Source organism: Maniola hyperantus, chromosome 15 (genome assembly GCF_902806685.2).
Source record: "Maniola hyperantus chromosome 15, iAphHyp1.2, whole genome shotgun sequence".
In the NCBI taxonomy this organism is placed as follows: domain Eukaryota; kingdom Metazoa; phylum Arthropoda; class Insecta; order Lepidoptera; family Nymphalidae; genus Maniola; species Maniola hyperantus.
The window spans coordinates 1,822,685-1,845,812 of record NC_048550.1 but is presented as its reverse complement, the minus strand read 5'-3'; the positions used below and the strand labels follow the sequence as shown (position 1 = coordinate 1,845,812).

Sequence of the window (23,128 nt, the reverse complement as noted above, 5' to 3'; positions counted from 1 at the left end):
AATTTGTCTCTGGCATGGACGCGTGGGCGGCTTCGGCCGTGCTAGCGTTTCAGTGCTATGTCATGTATCAAAGGTTATGGGTTTAATTAAACCTAATACCTACCTCTTAAAAGCTCGCTTCCATTTTAGACTCTACGTCATCACTTACCACCAGGTGAGATCCTAACAAAGGGAACTCTGACGCAGAAGGTTCGCTACGTACTTGATAATTATTCATCGTCACGCCAGAAGCCCGTACTAGAGTGAGGAAACTGTTTTGATCCTGAATCGACATCTGTCGTGATTAAGAGCGGGGGCACACGATGCGTTGCGGCGGCGGTGGGGAGCGCAGCAGTGTCGCTGCGGCGTAAAGTAAAGCAAAGCGTATATTATAATCACAACAAAGGCGTGGCGCAGACGCGGAACGAATAACGCAGGCGGCGAAGCAGCATACCTGCGTCGGGGCTGTTTGAGTAATTCACAACGCGTCGCTTTCCTACATTTTGTATAAGTTTTTAAGCGGCACCATATCTGCGCTGCCCTACGCCGCGCCTTTACCTAACGCCTCTTCTGTCTAAATGGCTCCAGGCTGACATGCAAAGATACCTAATCGTTTCACAGCCTTACCAGCGTCGAATGATGTAGGTAAAATTTGACGCCTGCCGATGTAGTTGTGTAGTTGAAACCTTGACGTTAGTTTCCTAACTGTCATGAAATATGCCCGTACTTCGAAGCGCACGCTTTTACCCGCAGAATTCTGTGAGAAATTGTATGAATTTGTTGTCATACAAAAGACAAAAGAAAAAACTCTGTAAAAATTTTAACTCTACCTATTACAGTTCATGAGATATATCCCGCTCACAGACACAGACGGACGGACAACGGAGGCTTAGTAATAGTCCTATTGGCATCCTAGCTATACCATACCTACGAAGTTTAGAATCAAATTGCTCGAGTGAGCTTTTTCGTAGATTTGGAGATTCAGTGTTTTTGCAAGCAAACAAAATGTCTCAATGGTTTCTTACAGTTTATTCTACAAAGTAAACAGTCATCTCTTTCAAATAAAAAAATAAATAAGTAAAAGAAATGCGAAAAAACGCTCCCACCCCAATACGGGGCGGCGCAAACCGACCACTTACAACTAAGCGTTGATGCGGCTAACAGACGAACCAGCCGGGTCGGAGCCGATCATTCGACCAACACCATCATCGTATGGTAATTTTGGTCGGTCCGACATGGACCCTGATTTGCTTTGAAAGTAAAGTTTTTTTTACAATTTCTAAATTGACAGACCTACAAGTAATTCTATACTTTTCCGCAGAGAACATTGGGAAAGGGATAGAAAGTAGCACTACTTTAGATCCGGCATTTTAGTATAGACTATAGATACAGATTTAGTATCACAGAATAAATAAGCTTTTCATACTATTTGTAATCAGTTTTGTTGCATGTCAAATCAGAACCCAAAACCACTCTAGTCTATGGGCCATTCAACATTACCATACGTAGAACCATAGTAAACGATTTTGGTCGGATTGTCGGCGCCAACACGGTCGGCTCGTCTGTTAGCAGCACAAGAAGAAATCACAACATGGTTTTAAATTTTTAATCGTTATTTATTATTTCTATACAAATAGAACTGTACAGATAATTTTTTAAATTATTTACCACATTTCATCTCTCACGATAGACTTTTTACAAAAATGAAAACTATCAACACCACGCACGGAATTAACGAGATCGCCCCCCGTCCAGCCCGGACACGAACCCACTGTCCCCAGGCGTCCCGCGCCGCGCGCGCAAAACCACCCGCGCGGCTCCCACCGACAAGCCTCTAACTTACAACTTCACAGTCTCACTTGCCGTGATCCTGACCCTACCTCGTACAAATTTAATATTCTCATGTGCTTATTCGGCTTTACGAACTAAATCGACCACACTAAGAATCAAGCCGTCTGGTCAGTTTAGTTCATTTCGTGAACTGAATAAGCACCAACATATAATATAAAATATATGCTTATCTTTGACAAAGACCTATTGCATTTCTCAGAGTATCAAGTATGCATATTGAAAAATAACAAAACAATTGAATACTTAAATAAATAGTTTGTGGTAATCGATTTTCTTAATTTTTTTTCAGGATCAAGTCGTAGGCTCCGTTTATTATTACTAACATTCCATGAATGTCTATTTCATCCATACCTACCTAGTTAAAATGTGAGACAAAAATTATCCCATATAAATAATCTTATATTTAAATTAAAACGATAAGCAGATTCCTTAAAATACATGACGTGCTTAAAATGTCTATTACCACAAATTTATTTAGTTCGATAGTTATGTTAAAACTAATAAACATATACTTGATACTTGACCAATAATATTGAAGGCCAGGGAAAAAGCTAGTGGAATTCCGCGAGCAGAAATCTGCGCGGAATTCCGCTAATTTAGTCCTTAAACATACAAAATATTCCACGTGACCCAATCTATGACAATACAAACACCAGACGCGACGTTTTGTCAAATATTTGTATTCCATCGCTAAACATAAGCATGTATTTTTGTTTAAAATTCATTGTATAATTATTAAGTTAAATTTGTACAAAGTGTATAATGCAATCGTCTCTTATTGATCGCATAATATCGGCGGTGAATCTGGCAGCACTATTCCATTCCACTAGATTACCGAACAACGTATAATTATACTTTTTCACCTCTCCTATACAATGTACAGTCGGAGCTGGTGGGAAATTATGAATATGTATTTAACATGTGAAATTGTCATGTAGCACTATCATACTTGTATATTGCAACCTAGACCTGTTAGCCAATTCAGATACATATTATATGATTTTTTAGTAGACCAGCTGCTTTGTATGAAATTCGTAAATATGCTAGGATTTGGCTGGTAGGTCTAAATTATCATACTCAGATAATAAACAACAATATTTATTGTTATTAGAAAAGCTAAAACATGCGATTTTTTTTTTAATTTTCTTAAAAAATTCCCGAATACTCTTAGTCACCAAGCATCGGTCTGCACGCGTGTTTGAGGGTGTAATAATAATAGCCACCGTGCGCTAAATAAGATAATATCCCCCTTTACATGTTTTAATACATTTTTGGAATAAAATGTAACATTCAGGTTAAAAATGATTGCACTTGATTACATAACTAATTCTGAACAATCTTTTTTCAGCTTTCTCATTAATAAAAATAGCATTGTAGTGTCTATATTACAATTTCTCAGCTTCTAAAATATCCCACCAGCTCTCGGACAACAATATCACAAAAATAAATAAGTACGTTTTCCAAGCAGTCCTATTTTACTTTTCCAATATACAATATAAATAAACACATTTTTGGCAGTGATTATATACACGCTCCAATAACTTTTTTAATCCCATATCAAATTTTGTTCAATTTAAATGCACTAAATGTCGATACACAGTTCTTTTATGCATTAATTCAATATAGTATATATCGGAGGTGAAAAAGTAAATTAAAACACATCCTTGGAGATCCCTAGCTATGGTTAGCTCTGGCTGACAAGTACTAGGAATACTCAAAAATAAAATACCTAATTCCTGAATATTTTTCAGTCTAATTTCATAACATCTATTCCTAAATTCGAGCATAAAACTTTTTGCAACCAAATATAGTGCAATGACCAGATTGAGTCTTCTTTTACTACTGAGTAGTTGAGTAAGTGCAAGGGGATGGAACAACCTGAACTGAAAGTAGGTAGGGCACTATGTTGAACCAATTTACCACAAGGTCAAAGGTTCGGACTACTGACGCTCTTTATACTGTGTTAGGGCGACACACTATATAAAAACTGAGGACTTTTGTCCTCCGCGAACAATAGTCCCTTGTTTGTGCAGGCCCAAATGAAGATAAAACCGTAATTTACTAAGAAGTTTAGAGAAGTGGAATACACAGATACACCATAGATGTGACTGTTAAATCCTATTTATTTAGAGACAATATAGACTCCGGCTACTCAATTGTGGTAGAATGACAGCTACAATGTCATGATCGCAATCACCTCAGATTGGTTGATGCTTGCTCACTATTGGCTACAATGCATTGTTGCAACAAGAATCGCACAAATTCAGCCAATCACAACAATTGAGATTGTAATAATGATTGATGCAGGTTATAGGCAATCGCCCTACTGGTGTTATCAAGAGTCAGCCTGGATTCTTGGAAGTATTGAGACATGTGTATTATTGTCGAATATGAACAACATATCGAACATGTCGAACAACATGTTCGATATGTTGTTCATTATATGCCAAAACATACAAAAGGTTAATAGTAAAATAAATTTTAATTGAGACTTTGATAATCTTGTAACTTACAGCATGCAATATCCATGTTGGATTTATTAAATAGACATCAATTTTATATGGAAACTTATTGATTCCATGTAACTCTAATGTCTGATTAAAGCTTCCTAGTACCCGCCAGGTCAGTACTTAAAGTTATTTCAAACTAATCCAGTAGCTATAATCAAGATTAAAAAACAATTCTCCCGAAGCACTCTCAGATTTTTTTAAACATTTGTGACCGAACACTGAATACATTATTGTATAGGAATGTATCCAAAAATTTGAATACATTACATACTCAGCAATAAATTTGCCTCATTGAGATACTATGACTAGCATAAAATTTATTGGACTCTCTATTTTATATATTATTTTATATATATTATTATATAAATTTTATAAATACATATATTAACTACATAGCAATGGTTCTAATTTGATTGTATGTAAACTTAATTTAAATTTTATTTTTATTTTGTGACAAAGTTAATGCCTTGCTGGATTTGAAATAGCAGTTTAGGATAGAAATAGGCTTAAAAGGGCTAGAAACTAGGGCAGTAAACTCAGTTGTAAAAAAAGGATTATAATAGGTCTATACTGAAAAGGGTTTTGCTAGATTTTTATGGGGGATAAAACAGGATGTTATGCAGCATCATACGATGATAACTGATAAGCCACTTAGCTTAACTAGGTACTTTCTTTTCACAGTATCTTCTAAATATATAAATGAAAAGGTGACGGACTGACTGATCTATCAATGCACAGCTCAAACTATTGGACAGATTGGGCTGAAATTTGGCATGCAGATAGCTATTATGAAAAAGGCATCCACTAAGAAAGGTTTTTTTGAAACTTCAACCCCTAATACGGTGACATAGGGGTTTGAAATTAGTGTAGTCCATGTGTGTTAGTCTAGTGAAATATAAAATTTTGAGTTTGATAGTTTTAGCCCTAGCCTAGTAATTCAGTCAAAACTAACCTAACCAATTATAGTATTTGTAAACAATTTTTGGTGTTACTTTTCATTATTATCCATTCATGCATAACATTTGAGGTCAATCCTTATTACCTACTTAAAATGTTCAATTCTAGATCAATTCATACTAATATTATAAAATTAACGTGAAAGTGTGTCTGTCACACTATGTTGCTCCAACATAAAAAAACTTAGGAAATATAGGGATAGGAAACATACTTTTTCCCATATAATATTATATCTATCTGCCATTGGCTTTTTCAGCACAATCAGATTTTTTTAAATCCCATAAATAAAATAAAAATAAAATTTGGTATATTAAATGAGTCATAATGTACGTAAAATTATATTTAAAATATGATTTAGATAAAAATAAATTTCAATACCTAATTTTAAAATATCCCATTGTACCTAACTAAGGTAGTTTATGAAAAGTTTAAAGAAGCTGCCATTAGCAAAAGGTGGGATCCAAAATCACTGCATTACTAACAATATTATAGAACAGCCCCTACCTCAAATGTTATTACAAGTAGTTTTAAATCATAACATTAATGATAGTTCTAATAAGTTTAAATCATTTTGTAAAGTGGTGATAATAAAAATACCCGGCTGAGTTTGTTGTGGGCTCTTTTCAGACCTGGGCGTGTTTGGAACCCTCGTAGCTTTAGTTTTAAGTTTGCGTAATAATATCACCACTATATCTTACAAATCCAACATCTGTGGCTCTACCGCGGTTGTTTGACAGCTACAATGTCACGATCGCAATCATGTCTGATTTGTTAATGCTCGCTCACTATTGGCCACAATGCATTGTTGCAACAAGAATCGCACAAATTCAGCCAATCAGAACAATTGAGATTGTAATAATGATTGATGCAGGTTTTAGACAATCGCCCTGCAGACTATCAAAAAGAGTAATTTATTACCAATTTTGAATAAATCATTTAACTTTGACTTTGACTAACATTAAATTGTTCTTATTTCAATGAATAAAATAAACTCAACAATAGGCAATAATACATTATTAAGAGTACTGTTCAGTTTTTTTTATTAAAGTTCAATTTAGTGACTTAGTGACTTTTAGTGACTAACATCAGTGAAATTATATTATCTAGATTGCAATTAAGTCAGAAGGATTTCAGAGCCGACATGTCATGTTAGTTTATTCAAACATCATTGTTCATCATACCTTTTTTTACTAACTTTGAAATTCAAAAATCTTATTATAAAATGAGATTCACCAATTTAAAGGAGATGATTTTGATATTGGATATTGGAGATTGGATATGAACTGCCACTACTTAAATTTTTAATACAAGAGATAAAAATACATTTAAAAAAATTCGTTATAGAGACATAATTCAAATAAATTCAAATAAACCATACACAATAAAAAAAGAGGGGTGGGAAGAAGGAAGAAGTCACGGCTACGTAACATCAGGGAGTGGACTGGCATAAAAACAGTTGGAGAATTATTCCGCCTAGCCATGGACAAGAAGTTTAAAAAACTGACTGCTGACCTTCAGTAATGGAGATAATATAAAAATAACTGAGTTATTAAAAAGTCCAATAAAATGTTATGGTATGAGCTACGAAAGTTGGAAAAGGCATAGATAGCACTTTTGGTCTTACTTACTACACCTTTGATGATAAATAAGTTAACAAACCACAAGATAAATTATTTGTAACAATGACATAAATGTTGTAACATTTTGCCTTTTGAAAAGAGTTACTGCTGAGTTTCTTGCAGTTTTGTCAGAAGTTATGCTTTCTGAACCATATAATCTTAACATGTCATAAGTTGAGCATGAATTAAAATATTTTGAGTTTAATCAACTTTCATAGCACATACAATAAACCGACGTCCACGTTTTATGTAGATGCAACATGCCTAATAGCAATATCAGCTGCATACATATAGCAAATACACCATTTTTCATCACTAATCACACCCCATTAACCTGTTTCGCTTATGCATCAAAGCAGGAGCCCTGGGAAGTACTGAATGGGTCACAATGTTCACCTGAGTGCCCTCCGGGTGCCTATAACGATATCACAATGGTTCGACGGTCACGGCCGCACTATACTTATTGCATCACATGATATCTTTCGCATCATCGTTCGTTTTACAAATTCGTTACTTACGTTTACTTTTACAACAATAAAAACAAACTGCCAGAAGAGTGAAACTATCATACAAAAGGTCCGGTGGCTCCGGTCGGCTGCCGCGCACTGAGTCTTCACACCGACAGGTGGAAACCGTTGAGCACTTGTAAGTTTTATACTTTTTTCATTTTTGGTTTTCACTTTTCACTTTCACTTTTTTTTCTTTTCACTTTCACTTTGGTCACTCGCGATTGTGGCGTCGGTTCATCAATCATCACAGAGATCGGACGAACCGGTCGCGAATATTATTAATTAATACTCGGTAACGGAATGACGGAGAAATTTCACAATTTCGTGGCGCCTTCGCAGGTCCTTCGGTCCTCGGAGCTCCGGGGCCCCGGCCGGGGGTCAGCGGAGGGGCACGGGTCGGGCGGGGGGGCTTCAGTCGCGGCGCGCTCAGTTCAAGTCGCGATCCTCTAAGTACTTGTACTCAAACGTGAAGCCCTCTTTTTTCCGCTGGCCCCACTTCTCATAGTCGAAGTATATGTACGTGCCCTGCAAGAACAAGTTCATAATCATTTTATCAGAACACAAAACAAACCCAAATAACACCACTAAAAGCCAATGTTAAGATCATGAGAATTATAATATTATACTATACATTTTACACTTGGCAAGTTGACAATATGTTTGGGTAACCTTTAAATCATTAAAATTGGTCCATACATTTACATTATAGACAATCTCTAGTGTAGTAATAAAATCAAAACAAAACTTTGAAGCATAGTAAATGCTTAAATTGTCATTTTGACATAAAAACGGCGTAAGAAACCCTAAAAATGATTTTTTAAAAGACCTATACAATGATAACCCATTCATAGACTTTCATTATTTTTATTAGTGCCAATATGGCAGTAGGTGGCATATTTATTTTCATAACTTTGATATCAGTTTTAGGACTGTAAATTAGATTTAGAATTTAATCCCAAATTAGATTTAGAAATTAATCCCATAGGCTACATTGTAGTAGGAATAAAACTGCCATTGTATGGTGCTTTATGGTAGAAAAAAAAACTTTGATATCTTTAGTAGTTCATTCAAAATTAAGACCAGAAATAACTAACTTATCAAAACAAATTCAATATACCTGTTCATACTCCTCATTGATAACCTTAGGCTCCTCGTGCCTCTGGAACCACATCATGTACTTTGTGTGGAAGCGCCAACTCTGCTTTTTCAGCGCTTTAGCAGCTAGGTACTGCGCCTTCGTCCCCTCCATGTAGTAGAATACGAAGAATAGCGTCTCCGTCGACAGCCGCTGGAAAAACTCCACCGAGTCTGAGTGGGGTAACAGCACCTGAAAGGGAAAAACATTTTGACTATGAATTAATTTCTCAGTCATCTAACTATATAAAAAGTGACTGACTGACTGACTGACTGATCTATCAACACACAGCTCAAAATACTGGACGCATCGGGCTGAAATTTGACACGCACATAGCTATTATGACGTAGGCATCCGCTAAGAAAGGATTTTCGAGAATTCAACTAGGGGGTAAAACAGGGGTTTGAAATCTTTGTAGTCCACGCGGACGAAGTCGCGAGCATAAGCTAGTCTAAATATATAAAATGTGACTGACTGACTGACTGACGTATCAACACAGCTCAAACTACTGGACGCATCAGGCTGAAATTTGACACGCACATAGCTATTATGACATAGGCATCCGCTAAGAAAGGATTTTTGAAAATACAACCCCTAAGGAGGTGAAATAGGGGTTTGAAATTTGTGTAGTCCACGCGGACGAAGTCGCGAGCATAAGCTAGTCTAAATATATAAAAGGAAAAGGTGACTGACTGACTGATCTATCAACATACAGCTCAAACTACTGGACGGATCGGGCTGAAATTTGGCGTGCAGATAGCTATTATGACGTAGACATCCGCTAAGAAAGGATTTTTGAAAAGTCAACCCCTACAGGGGTGAAATAGGGGTTTGAAATTTGTGTAGTCCACGCGGACGTAGTCGCGAGCATAAGCTAATACTGTATAAAAGGATAAGCTGACTGACTGCTCTATAAACGCACAGCTCAAACCACTGGACCGATCGAGCTGAAATTTGGCATGCAGATAGCTATTAAATAAATAATAAATAAATAAAAATCTTTTATACTCAAGTAAACTTTCACAAGTGCTTTCGTATGGTCGGATGCATCTACCACTGGTTTGGAATGCCTATTATGATGCAGGCATCCACTAAGAAAGTATTTTTGAAAATTCAACCCCTAAAGGGTTAAAATAGGGGTTTAAATTTGTGCAGTCCGCGCGGACAAAGTCTCATAAGCTAGTTAATTATAACTGTTAGATTTTAAAAAAAATTTCAGAGATTTATTAGTTTTGATCTATCCTACTAATATTTATATTTATTTATTATTATTATTATATTATTATATTATTATAAATGTCAAAGTGTGCATATTTGGATGTTTGTTACTCAATCACGCAAAAAGGGCTAAACGGATTTGGATGAAATTTAAAATGGAGATAGATTATACCCTGGATTAACACATAAACTACTTTTATCCCGGAAAATCAAAGAGTTCCCACGGGATTTTTAAAAACCTAATTCCACGCGGACGTAGAAATAGAAATAGAAATAGAAATAGTTTTTATTTGTCGTAGTCGCGGGCAATCAGCTAGTATTTTAATAATTGCACTGCGTTAAATATAATATAATATAATATTTATTTATTTAAACAACTCAGTACAGTAATCAACTCTCTGGAATCCTGACCCCTAAACTAGGAAATCCCGTGTCCTAGGGGATTTCCTAGTTATACAATTAATAACATGACGAAACTCGTGCATTACCTGATTGTAGTAGACGGGCGTCTGGCAAATGTTCCTCGGTAGGTAGACCCTCGTGCGCTCCGAGTCGGAAGGGTGCGGCATGTGGTAGAACGCTGTCTCCATCATCTGGAATTGCGCTTGGTGGTCCTGTGCAAAATACAATTTATGTTTGTAACGCGTATCCAACCGTGCATACCGTCGGGTATGTTCGCGGATGCGCATGTGGATTGTTTTTACACTACCATGCGTAAACGGTGCACATCCCTGGTGCGCAGGGTGCGGGCTAGACCCAATGGCATCCTGAGGGCATTTGCTGACAGGTTTGATTGTCAGTACCTGAACCATTGTCGTATGGTGCACGTGCTGACTAATCAAGCCTGTCTTAGATATAGTATTAGGATTAGGTAAATAGATATAAGATCACTAATATTAGTTTTAAGGTGTGTGTTATTACTAACAATTATGATCTGGATACTTCATGGTCGAAATACAGGATTTTTATTTATTTTTTATTTATAGACATCTAGACCGCCGCCCGCTCTCGCTTCTGACAGGTCGAATTGTCTGTGGACACTTTCACGTCCTTCTCGGTGAGCGAACAACTATTGTAACTATGAATCGTATCTCTCTTTGATAATTATAATTTTAACGTTAATCGATAGACGGACCATTCTTTTATTGTTTTAACTATAAATATTAAGTGAAGAATTGGAGCAATTAAACTCACTACAAACTTACATATTTCAATTTCAAAAATATAAACTTAAGATAAGCTAGGCTTTAATTAGTAGTACATATTTATCATAGCCATTTTGTAGAATAAATCGTGGCCAATTTGTAGAACATAGCGTGACAAATTTTCAGAACACAACAAGGCCAACTTCCTAGAACAGCATGGCCAATTTGTAGAATATATCATGACCGATATTAAGAAAATAGCATTTTCGGAACATACTTTACGGAACGTAGCATGGCCAGTAATAATAGAATGACCAAATTTTAAAAAAATTAAGGCCAACTTTCTGGAACTTACCCAATTTGTAGAACATAACAAGACCAGTTTTCAGAACATAGCATGGCAAGCTTTGTAGAACAGCATGGCCAATTTCTAGAACATACATGGCCATTTGTAGAAAATAGCATGGCCTACTTTCTGGCACATAGCATGGCCAATTTATAGAGCAGCAATACCAATTCTTGGAATATACCAAGGACAATTTTTTGAAAATAACACAGCCAAATTTTTAGAAAGTGGCACCGATTCCGTTGTATTTCTCTAAACTAAATTTAGAGTATCTGCATTCTTTTCTTTTTAACAATGCTAAAAAGGGATAGAACATAAACTTTACATTTAAATACTCTAAATTTTAGTGCACGCTACAAATTTAAACAGTAGGCTCGCGACTGTGCGCTAAAATCACGGGTTTTACAATCTAAAAATTAAATTAATGTCTGTCATTTTCATATTACATTAGTAAGAAGAGTATGCGAATACTCTAAAATTAGGTTGTGCTCAGAATCAGTGCCATTGAGTGACTAACTTGTAGAACAAGGCGAGGCCAAGTTGGGCTTCACTGCGCAGGTTGGATACTCACGTTGTTCAAAGGCAGGGGCCCCAGCGGCGCGACCCCCAGTATCGGTGGTATGTTCGCGTGCGACACCACGATGCCGCGCCGCGCGCTGCCGATGACGCCGCCGACCGTGAGGCCGGCCTGAAGCCGTAACACAGCGTCGTTTTTTTCCTCGTCGTCCTGTAATATTCAAAGCAATCCTGTAACATTTAAAGCAATTAGAAGTTGAGAAAGTAATCGTTAAGGGAAGTACTATGCAAGTATTCGAAATATGGATTTTATATATATATATTAGATACTAGATGATGCCCGCGACTTCGTTCGCGTGGATTTAGGTTTTGAAAATCCCGAGGGAACACTTTGATTTTCCGGGATAGAAAGTAGCCTATGTCCTTCCCCGGGATGCAAGCTATCTCTGTACCAAATTTCGTCAAAATCGGTTGAACGGTGAGGCCGTGAAAGGCTAGCAGAGAGACAAACAAACAGACAGACAGACACACTTTGTATAGATAAGGAACAACAAGCTTAATCTGCTATGATCCGCCAAAACAGACAAATCAGTATCTTCGTACGCCATGCTTTTGAGCGAGACCGTCACTGCGCTCGTCACGCTCATCGCGCTCGTGTGTATTTAGTGACAACATGCTCAGCGTCTCGCTCACTCTGACAGTGTGCGAGAGAGACGGTGCATACCTGCGTGTGATGGTGGTCGAGCCCCGCCCGCTGCACGGCTTCCTGCGCCATGCTTTTGAGCGAGGCCGTCACTCCGCTCGCTACGCTCGCCGAGCTTACGCTCGACGCGCTCGAGTTGAGTGTGTTTAGTGTATTAAGCGATGGCGTACTCGGCGTTTCGCTTACTCTACCACTGTGTGACAGAGACAAAATATTACGGACACTGTGGAACTGAGGGCCGATACATAAAACTGCGGTGGCGACGCAATGCAAATTCGCAACGTTTTTTACAAATTAATTTTCTAATTGCAGCTATATATTTTTGTATTCTGATAAAAGTTAGCTTCTAACTGCGATCTCACCTACTTGCTGTCAAACGACATAATTAAAAAAATATTGTCTTGTAAACATAAGAAACCTCCTTAGTTTAAGAGCTTCCAAGACGGTCAAGCGGTTTGACATCAAGCACGTAGATTTTTGCTTGACTCAAGCATTTTACAAAGTTTACTTCATGCTTAAGTCAAGGATTTATGTGCTTGACGCCTGATTGATGTGATGATATTTTTGGTTGACGCGAACGTACGGTTAAGTAAGAAACTATGAAGATGGCAGCTTGCACTGGTCAGACCTCTGAGATCTGTTTTGCCTGTGGAGCCCTACTTTAGCTATCTGCCTTTTAGAGATCCTTTCCGTATGAGCACGCACTACCGCTCGCTAAATTAACGCACTTACTTGTTAACGATGTGTTGTGGCGTGTGCGGCGTGTGTGGCGTGTGCGTCACGTGCGTGGGCCCGTTGACCGTGAGCGGCGAGGGTGCGTTGGACAGCGTGGCCACGATGCTGGCGATGCTGGCGCTGACGACGCTCGCGACCGACGTCGTGCTGACGACGCTCGGCGCGATTGACGTCGCTGACGCGCTTTTTGACGTCTGTTTTGGAATAAATCAACTTAAGATCGAAGTTGACCGCACATTGAGGTTGATTCTGTTATCTTTGAACTAAATTCTAAATGTTCTTAGGTCTAAATTCTAAGACAAACCGGGTATCTTTAAAACAAGAGTGAAAAGGCATCTTCTAGGTAAGCGTGTCCCATCTTAGGTCATATCAATACTTTCCATCAGGTGTGTTTGTAGTCAAGTAGCTGGCCACTGCAGCAGAGCGGAGATGTGGTCTAAAGGGAACAAAGGTCACGTAAGGCTCACTCACGGGCGCGGGCTGCAGCGCGTGGCTGGAGAGTAGCGCGAGCGCGGGCGGCGGCAGGTGCGGGATCGGACCATTCTCCACTACTTCTGCGCCCACACACAAAACATCCTCGCTGAGCGCGCCTGGCCACTGCAGCAGAGCGGAGATGTGGTCTAAAGGGAACAAAGGTCACATAAAGCTGGGCACTCAGGGCTGTGGTCTGCAGCGCGTGGCTGGAGCGCAGCGCAAGCGCGGGCAGCGGCAAGAGCGGCGCCAACGCCGCGCTCGATATCGGCCCATTTTTCACTACTTTTGCGCCCACACAGAATATACCCTCACTATGAGCCAGTTGTGGAAGGGCTTTTGACTTCCGTTGAAAGAACGATGAGATGCGACTAAATGCGATTCTCATATAAATTCCCAAGAAGGGTTGTGCATTGTCAAATTCAGCCAGTTCAGCCAATCGGAACAATTGAGATTGTAATAATGATTGATGCAGGTTTGAGACAATCGGCCTACAGAAGTGATTGCGATCGTGATGTTGTAGCTGTCACGACCGCAATCGCGCAGCTGAACAGATAAGTTGGTGGCACTGTAAGTATTTAGCGTCGTACGGCAAACGCGCGTACGCCATGCTTTATTTTGAAGCATTTTTACCAAACCGCAACCGCAGTCAATGCTCGCCACACGATTGTGACTTTGACATTGAAGTCGGTCAGAATAGAACATAAAAATTAGCGAATATTTAGTATTAAGGTCACATAAATGGCACAAATTATTCAAGAAAATATACATAATATAACACTGGTCTAAAATTCAAAATTACTATTTAAATTTATTCTCATGTCCACGTGCAACGTATTATTAGCAACGCGAATCCGCGCGTGTGACATTGACATTGAACTGACGAGGTTTATGAGCGCCGAGACTAAGGACGCAAGGTCGTCCAATCACTTTGCTAATACGATTTCATAATTTTAAGATAATGTGGCTAATTTTGCTGTACATATCTACTCTCTAAACTGAATATAGAATGTATGTCCATTTCATAATGCTCCGTGCGGAAAAGGATAGCACTAGATTTAGACTTGTCAATTTAATATGGTCATCAGTAGGGCGATTGTCAAAAACCTGCATCAATCATTATTACAATCTCAATTGTTCTGATTGGCTGAATTTGTGCGATTCTTGTTGCAACAATGCATTGTGGCCAATAGTGTGCGAGCATTAACCAATCAGAGATGATTGCGATCGTGACATTGTAGCTGTCAAACAACCGCGGTAGGGCCACTGTAGGGCGATTGTCAAAAACCTGCATCAATCATTATTACAATCTCAATTGTTCTGATTGGCTGAATTTGTGCGATTCTTGTTACAACAATGCATTGTAGCCAATAGTGAGTTAGCGTTAACCAACGAGTGCGCGAACTGAGTCCCTGTGAAAAAGGACCCCGAATGGGTTCGAAACTAGTCGGGCTAACGTCGACTACGTGAGTAAAGCCGGGTGTGATACATGCATAATGGATCACTCACGACAGTTTAAACGCTAAAATACAATATGCTTTAAAATATTATAATATCAATATTTAACATCGGTTTTGGTGGGAATTAGTAACAAATTAAGCAACTATAACTTACTGCTAACTAAAATAGTATCAGACACCAATGGAACCAAACATTGTAATGTTTTATAGGAGTAAAAACAAATCACACATGTCTAAATTTAGCAAAACAGTAGGGTGACTAATAGTACACGCTCCGTCGATACTAGAGAGAGGTCAATGACACGGAGTAGGTAGATGCTGTTCTTCCTACTTACTACACCTACGCGATAGAGGTCGCTTGTAAATTAAATGAAATTATATGCGCCACCTATGATATGTCAAGGCTCTACCACCGATTCGGAAAGTTGATTCTATTGAGAAGACTTTTTTTTTTAATTTATAGACTAGCGCAATCAGACCTGGGTGGCAAGTGATGATGCAGCCTAAGATGGAGCGCGCTTGCCTAGAAGATACCTATTCACTCTTGTCTTGAAGGCAAGCCGGCAAGAAACTCGGTAGTTCCATCCATACTAATATTATAAATGCGAAAGTGTGTCTGTCTGTCTGTCTGACTATTAGCCTTTCACGGCCCATCCGTTCAACCGATTTTGACGAAATTTGGTACAGAGATAGCTTGCATCCCGGGAACGGACATACTTTTATACGGCTACTTTTATCCCGGAAAAACAAAGAGTTCCTACGGGATTTTTAAAAAAACCTAATTCCACGCGGACGAAATCGCGAGCAACCTCTAGCTAGTATACTATAAGCAATGTAATTATTACACTATCCCTGTGATATGCTATAATATGCAAAGCCGACCGTTTCCATCCAACCTTGTCATTAAGAAATCATCAATAGTATAATAACCTACAAGTTATTTCTTAAAGTTTTTATACCAAATAATCATCTTTAACTAGTATATCTTATCCTCACAAATATTGATTAAAAATAAGAATAATTAATCAACACAATCAATAAAATATAAGGCTACTTTTATCCCAGAAAATCAAAAGGTTCCCACAGGATTCTTAAAGGTCCATCCGTTTAACCAATTTATATGAAGTACAGAATTGGTACAGATGTAGCTTGCATCCCGGAAATTGACATAGGCAACTTTTTGTCCCGGAAAATCAGAGTTCCCACGGGATTTAAAAAAATCTAAATCCACGCGAAGTCGCGGGCATCATTTAGTACATAATAAACTTACGTACACATATTTGCACATTCCTATCCATCGCACTAGCACACACACACACACACACACACACACACACACACACACACACACACACACACACACACACACACAAGCAATAACAAAAAAAAAAACAAAATTACATAATCGACATTGAACTTCACATAGAATCAAATACAAACTACGCAGTACGACTCACAGCCGCGGCGAATAAAAAAAAAACAAAACATGCACACCGAAAAATCGATTTTACCATCGTCCATATTTATCCGACATTTGCGCGGGAAAGCATTCTTTTGTTATTTATTTTTTAATATTTTCCAGGCAGCGACTGAGTTTGACTCAGATAAGGTTTGACGACTGAACGAAGTGGCTGTGTCATCGTGTTGGGTTAACGCCAATTTATTCTTTGCAACGTGAACGTTTAACCGTTTTAAATTACACTGAATTAATCTCTATTTTTATAAACACAAGGTTGTTATTTGTTTGAAGGTGAGTAAGATTTGTTGTATGAAAACTGGCGGTCTGCCAATGCAAGTTAATCGTAAGCCGGGACGGTTGTACCATTCATTGTTTGATAAGAACACTTGTTGTGTAAACAGAACGGCGTACGATTATCAAGGGAGTGATAAGAGATAATAACTGTTGTTTTGTATATATATATATACCTTATCAAATTGTTGCTAATTCTGTATTGATAAACGTGGAAATAGTGTGACTAATCAATCATAGTATGGATGTATTGTATTTGTAACATACATAAGAATAGCTTTTTAGTTACACTGAATGGAAGTTTTTTCCGTCTTGGTGGATCGGTAACTGTTCTAGGCATTGAATCACAGGGTGTAACCAGAACGCAAGCGAACACTTAGCGTTACTGTTATATAAATCCCGCAAATTGCTATTGCGCTGGGACCATGTCTCATTAACATCTAAATGATGTCATTTTGCAGTCAGCCATTTTAAAAATATATTTTTATTATTCATGTACCAAAATTGTAGTTACAAAGTAATAATAAATTAAGTTACATTGGAAATGCTTATCTCTAAACAGAGATTTCTTCCAGCTTCCCATTCAAGGTTGTGAGTAAGGCGTATCAAGAAGTGGAATAGGTCTACGGTACTAGAATCCAATAAACTACATAAAAATACCATCAGCTCGAAACTTCAGTCTAGTGCTGACGTCACTATAAAATGGCGGCCACGCGCATTAGCAATTTGCAGGACTTATATACTTGAACACAATCCAATACCTATAACCATTTGCTTCATTTTGTAGTTTTAGTGATTTAGTATTTTTCGAACCCGCAATGTATAGCGTGCAAAACTCAGGTCAATGCCCCTAATGGGCTACTCAAACTCAAACTCAAATTATTTACTCAGAATTGGTAAAATACGCTTCCTGATTGTCATAAATTTTTATTTGTAAGATGATATGATATATCAACCTGTGGCATACTATATGCTAGTTTTTGTACTCACCGCTAGGTCTGGTCAGGTGTGGCGAGGGCGGTGCGGGCTGCTTGATGGGAGTCGACGCGCCGGACGCGCCCGTGTTGTTTATACTGCGGGAACAACACCATCATTCTAACACAACCGTCTTTTATCATCATCAGCAACCCATTCCGGCACACTACTGAGAACGTCTTGTCCTAATACAACGCAAATACGCGATCAACGCACGAATGACAATAATTAGGACACATATTCGAGATCAGTATGTTTGCTCGCGCGTTCGTACGAGTAAAACTCGCTCGAACTTGCGATCATCGCGCATTCGCGTTGTATTAGGACAACGCCTAAGAGTGGGGGCACACGTTGCGTTGCGGCGGCGGTGCGGCGCCGGAGCGGTGTCGCTGCGTCGTCTTAAATAGAAATATCTGCGGCATGTCACACGATGCGCTCCGGCGCCGCACCGGACTTGCAACCACCGAGATGAGGCGGGGAGGGGTGAATGCGTTGCGACGTCGGAGCGGCACCGCTCAGTTGTTTTTATTAACAGACTGTCCAACGCTGCTACGGCGCCACTGCGACATAACAACGTTGCGGTGCCGAACCGCACGTGTGCCCGCTGATACGGTAAAGTATTTGCGTTGCGGCGCCGCAACGCATCGTGTGCCCCTAGTCTAAGGCTGAGATATATAGAGCGTGCTTTTAACTTTGCTCAGACTTAAGACACAGTTAAAACGGGAGAGATTCAAGGGATATAACGCGGTCACGTTTTAACAGTGTCTAAGTCCACAGACCTATAGACGCCTAATATCCGCCTAATAACACCCCCGATCGCCAAGCTTAGGCAGTTGCTTAGCATAAAAGTCGGCCCACGCCCATTTGGTACCCTCATTCCGCACTTGATTACGTGACTTTTTTATTTTTATTTAAAAAGAATATTAGCCATGTTAAATGACTAATATTCCCCTTTCCTCTCCAACTAAGCGTCAGGGTTGTGCTAGGAGTAGGTACGACAATAGTGCAACAAGCGGAGTTTGAACCGACGACCTTTCGGTTTTCAGTCCAATCCTTTTGAGTCTACCAATCACAACAAAGCGTTCTCCCCTGTCCCCTGCCAAAGTTTTATGTCTTGGACTTCTAAATTTATATGGGTGTCATTTTGTGATTTCTTGAGGTTCTGAGTATGTAAATGACGTCCAGCGGGAAAGTCCTGCTGCTGACGCACGACGCAGCGGCGTGTGATGTGAAGTAGGTAAGCGGGACACTGACCTGTTGCTCTGCGGGTTGGAGAGCGAGTGGTTCAGGTTGAGCTGCGAGCTGAGGCTGAGGCCGAGCGGGAAGGAGCTGCTGCTGACGGTGGCGGGACTGCTGCTGACGCACGACGCTCGTAACGCTAGCGGCTTCACCGGCTGCAACCAATCACATACCAGCTACAGAGTATTGACGCACACACACACACACACACACACACACACACACACACACACACACACACGGCAGGTTACTGACACACGCGGCAGGGTACTGGCACACAAGGCAGGGTACTGACAGACTCAACCGAGTACTGACGCACACTGCAGGGTTCTGACTCACACAGACTGAAAACCATCGAGAACCGTGCCCGAAATCACCACTCCCAGTACCCTTCACTGCACTCAATGTAAAAATTTTTTTTTGCTTAGGCGCCATGCAAATAAAAACAATTAAAAGTACAGTGTTATATCTTGTACGATGGTACGGAACCCTTAATGTGCGAGTTTGACTCGCACTGGACCGGGTTTTGTCTTAGTTAATAGATTCTAACAAATTGACATTTATTAATAGGTACTTTACAGCAATTTGCAACTGTTTTGATTCGTTATAAAAAGTGTAAGTATAAGAGCCCTCGCCCACGGCGACTTTTTGTAGCGATACAGTAGCGATGCTGTCGCGCTTCCGCATCGATACAGTCGCGAAGCGGTCGCTAGCTGTGTGCCCTCGCCCACGGTCTTAGATTCAGTCGCGATGCAAACGCGATACTGTCGCGCTTCTGTCTCGATGCAAACGAGAAAAAAATGTTGCACTGATGCTTGGTTCTCCATTCATGCGCCACCCTCCCTCCGTTCTTTCCCCGATGTCGTCCAACACGGTCGCGCGTTTGCATCGATACAGTCGCGATGCAGTAGCGCGTTGCTAATCCGACTAACACGCGACAGCATCGCTACAAAAAGTCTCCATGGGCGAGGGCTCTAAGTGGTGAGATCGAACTCACTTTCGCCGTAAGGTCTTCTTTCTTCTTCTTCTCTATGTCTATGGAGTCTGCCGTGTGATTGTGAGCGTCTAATCCTGGGGAGGGGATTGGACTTGTTCCTGAAAAATCAAAACAATTTAGTTATTAATTTACTGAACTGAGTGACTTCGCTGAGCACATAAATAATTACAGAGTAATAATTACTCGGAATGACCAAAGTCAAAGTCAAAGAAAAATGATTTATTCAAAATAGGTAATAAATAAGTCTTTTTGATGGCCAGATGTTGGATTTCTAAGATATAGTGGTGATAATTATTACGCAAACTTAAAACTAAAGCTACGAGGGTTCCAAACGCGCCCAGGTCTGAGAAGAGCAAACAACAAACTCAGACCTTGAGAGCTTTCCTAAATTACTTGTCTGGATGTATGAAAACCCTTACTTAAAATTAATTACTTGACAACTTCATATGTGCAAATTAGGCTTTACAGGTTTAGGAGATATGGGTGCCTCTCCTAAGGACAGAGATAAAGGAAACACTGCCTTTCCTTATAACCTCATTTAATAGTCGTGTTCCCAATACGAGAACGTACAGACTGACCATATTATATAAAATATGAAATTAAATACATTTCTACGGAGATGATCTGCTGAGTCATGTACAAGCGTCATGTTACATGTGCAATGGGGCCGATTCCCTTGTAAACAAACTCTAATTTAAACTAAATTAACAGGTCTAAATCTAGTGCTATCCTTTTCTGCAAGCAACTTCATGAAAGGGATAGCAATAGATTTAGACGAGTCATTTTAGTTTAGTTTAAGATTGTTTACAATGGAATTAGCCACAATGTGTCCCTACACAGGCAAACCTAATGTGACTGAAAAGGTAACTTAGATTACTTAAAATAACATAAATGAAAAACGAATTAGCCAGCTGAAGTGGCAGTGGGTAGGCCACGTCTGCCGCAGAACCGATGGCCGATGGGGCAGACGTGTTCTGGAGTGATTAGTATGAATGTATGGGTATTACAGCCATACTCAGAGCCGCTTAATGGTTACTTTAGTTAAAACTAGACAGAGCTATATCTCTAACATAAATCTGTCTCGTTTTAACTCAATCTTACGTAACGATTAGAGACTCTGAGTACAGCGGTTAGTTACTTAGTACCATTATAAAGTTGGATATTAGATATCAGTACGTCGAGGCTAACCAGCTCCTCGACAACACAGACCTAATACGTAGACTTAAAAGGACTAAGCCTTTTGAGCTAGTGTAGTTATACTGAAAGTGTAGTGCTAGTGCAAATCAAAGAACACACGAACAAAGTGAAAGCATAGTGCTAGTACAATTTATAGAACACACGAACAAAGTGTCTTCTAATATAACTATAAACTAAGCTAAGTCAATGGATCGATTCTTAGGTATAAGTACGTTTATAAGTTTAGGTTAATATAATATTACTCACTAGCTAGTAGCTTATGCTCGCGACTTCATCCGCGTGGACTACACAAATTTCAAACCCCTATTTCACCCCCTTAAGGGTTGAATTTTCAAAAATCCTTTCTTAGCGGATGCATACGTCATAATAATTATCTGCATGCCAAATTTCATCCCGATCCGTCCAGTAGTTCGAGCTGTGCGTTGATAGATCAGTCAGTCAGTCACCATTTCCTTTTATATATTTAGATTAGCCCTTATAGGCTAGATTGTAATGACAGTAAAGTACTGTTGTCAGCACTTTATGATATACTAGCTTATGCCCGCGACTTTGTCCGCGTGCACTACACAAATTTCAAACCCCTGTTTCACCCCCTTAGGGGTTGAATTTTCAAAAACCCTTTCTTAGCGGATGCCTTAGTCATAATAGCTATCTGCATGCCGAATTTCAGCCCGATCCGTCCAGTAGTTTGAGCTGTGCGTTGATAGATCAGTCAGTCAGTCACTTTTTCCTTTTATATATTTAGATTAAAAAAAAGATATCAGTACCGTTAAAGTCACCTGATAGTATGCTAGTGGGCGAGCCGGGCGAGTCATTGCTGTTGTTGCTGTCCGTGGTTGCGGAGGAAGGCAGGCCGACTCCACTCAGCTCTATCTCGTCCAAGCCGTTGATGTCTTCATAGATGTATTCGTTCTCTTCGTAGCCGGGTTCTAGTGACGATGCTATGTAGTATTCCACGTCTTCTTTTATTCTTTTTATCTGAAATTTAAATAAATGAACCATTGGTACTGAGTCTGTGCACACCTAAATGATAAAAGAGCGTGGATTTGACCTGCAGCTCGTTCCAGCAACGCACAAGACTGCAAATAGTATTTTATACATGGCATTATCTTGTACCTATATCAAATATTTGAAAAGAGGAACCGCCGAGTTTCTTGCTGGTTCTTCTCGGTAGGAAAGGCATTCCGAACCAGTGGTAGATGCATCCGACTATTCGTAAGTACTTGTAAAAGTGTATTTGAATAATAAAGATTTTTATTTATTTATTTATTTATAGAGTATTCGCATCCTCTTCTTACTAATGTAATATGAAAAGGACAGACGCATTTTGACAGTTTTAAATTAAATTTTTAGATGGTAAAATGGTCGCGAGCCTACTGTTTAAATTTGTAGCGTGCACTAAAATTTAGTCTTTAAATGTAAAGTTCATTTTCTGTCCCTTTTTAGCATTGTTAAAAAGAAAAGGATGCAGATACTCTAAATTTAGTTTAGAGAAAGACAACGGAATCGGTGTCATTGTTAAAATAAAATGATGTTGGTTGTCTTATGGACTAAGAGCCAGCGCGTGCCAGAACTTCGCTGTTTTATAAAAGCTGAAAGTTTCTCTGCATATTGTCCCCAACACAGGGAGGAACGATCAGTGACCATGGAGTTTGGAACATTGGGAGATAACAGGTAATAAAGGTGTAAACAATCTTACATCAAAGTATAGTCTATTTTTTTTATATTTTCTTCGGAATATTATTAGATATCACATTTGCATTGCCAGACACTTTGTATGGTGGCAGCCCCCCTGCCAGACACCCGTTAAAGTTTA

At 39.3% G+C, this 23,128-nt stretch overlaps 2 protein-coding genes across 5 annotated transcripts in view; both read right to left on the bottom strand.

The window, feature by feature from the left end:
- The window catches only part of Phf5a (PHD finger protein 5a), a 107,048-nt gene that overhangs the window by 12,538 nt on the left and 71,382 nt on the right, over positions 1-23,128 (bottom strand). The gene's annotated exons all lie outside the window — the stretch shown is intronic.
- The window catches only part of Not3 (CCR4-associated factor Not3), a 30,728-nt gene continuing 8,587 nt past the window's right edge, over positions 988-23,128 (bottom strand). The window contains exons 5-15 of one of the 3 annotated variants that reach the window (XM_034976125.2): positions 22,080-22,290; positions 20,116-20,213; positions 19,134-19,273; positions 17,895-17,977; positions 13,695-13,843; positions 13,221-13,417; positions 12,510-12,681; positions 11,841-11,996; positions 10,267-10,392; positions 8,543-8,752; positions 988-7,950 (exon numbers count right to left, since the gene is read on the bottom strand). In XM_034976125.2, coding sequence (XP_034832016.1) covers positions 7,852-7,950; positions 8,543-8,752; positions 10,267-10,392; positions 11,841-11,996; positions 12,510-12,681; positions 13,221-13,417; positions 13,695-13,843; positions 17,895-17,977; positions 19,134-19,273; positions 20,116-20,213; positions 22,080-22,290 — 1,641 coding nt within the window. In that variant the 3' untranslated portion in view covers positions 988-7,851. The remainder of the gene's footprint in view (positions 7,951-8,542; positions 8,753-10,266; positions 10,393-11,840; positions 11,997-12,509; positions 12,682-13,220; positions 13,418-13,694; positions 13,844-17,894; positions 17,978-19,133; positions 19,274-20,115; positions 20,214-22,079; positions 22,291-23,128) is intronic. The other 2 variants (XM_034976127.2, XM_034976126.2) reach the window with 2 other exon arrangements.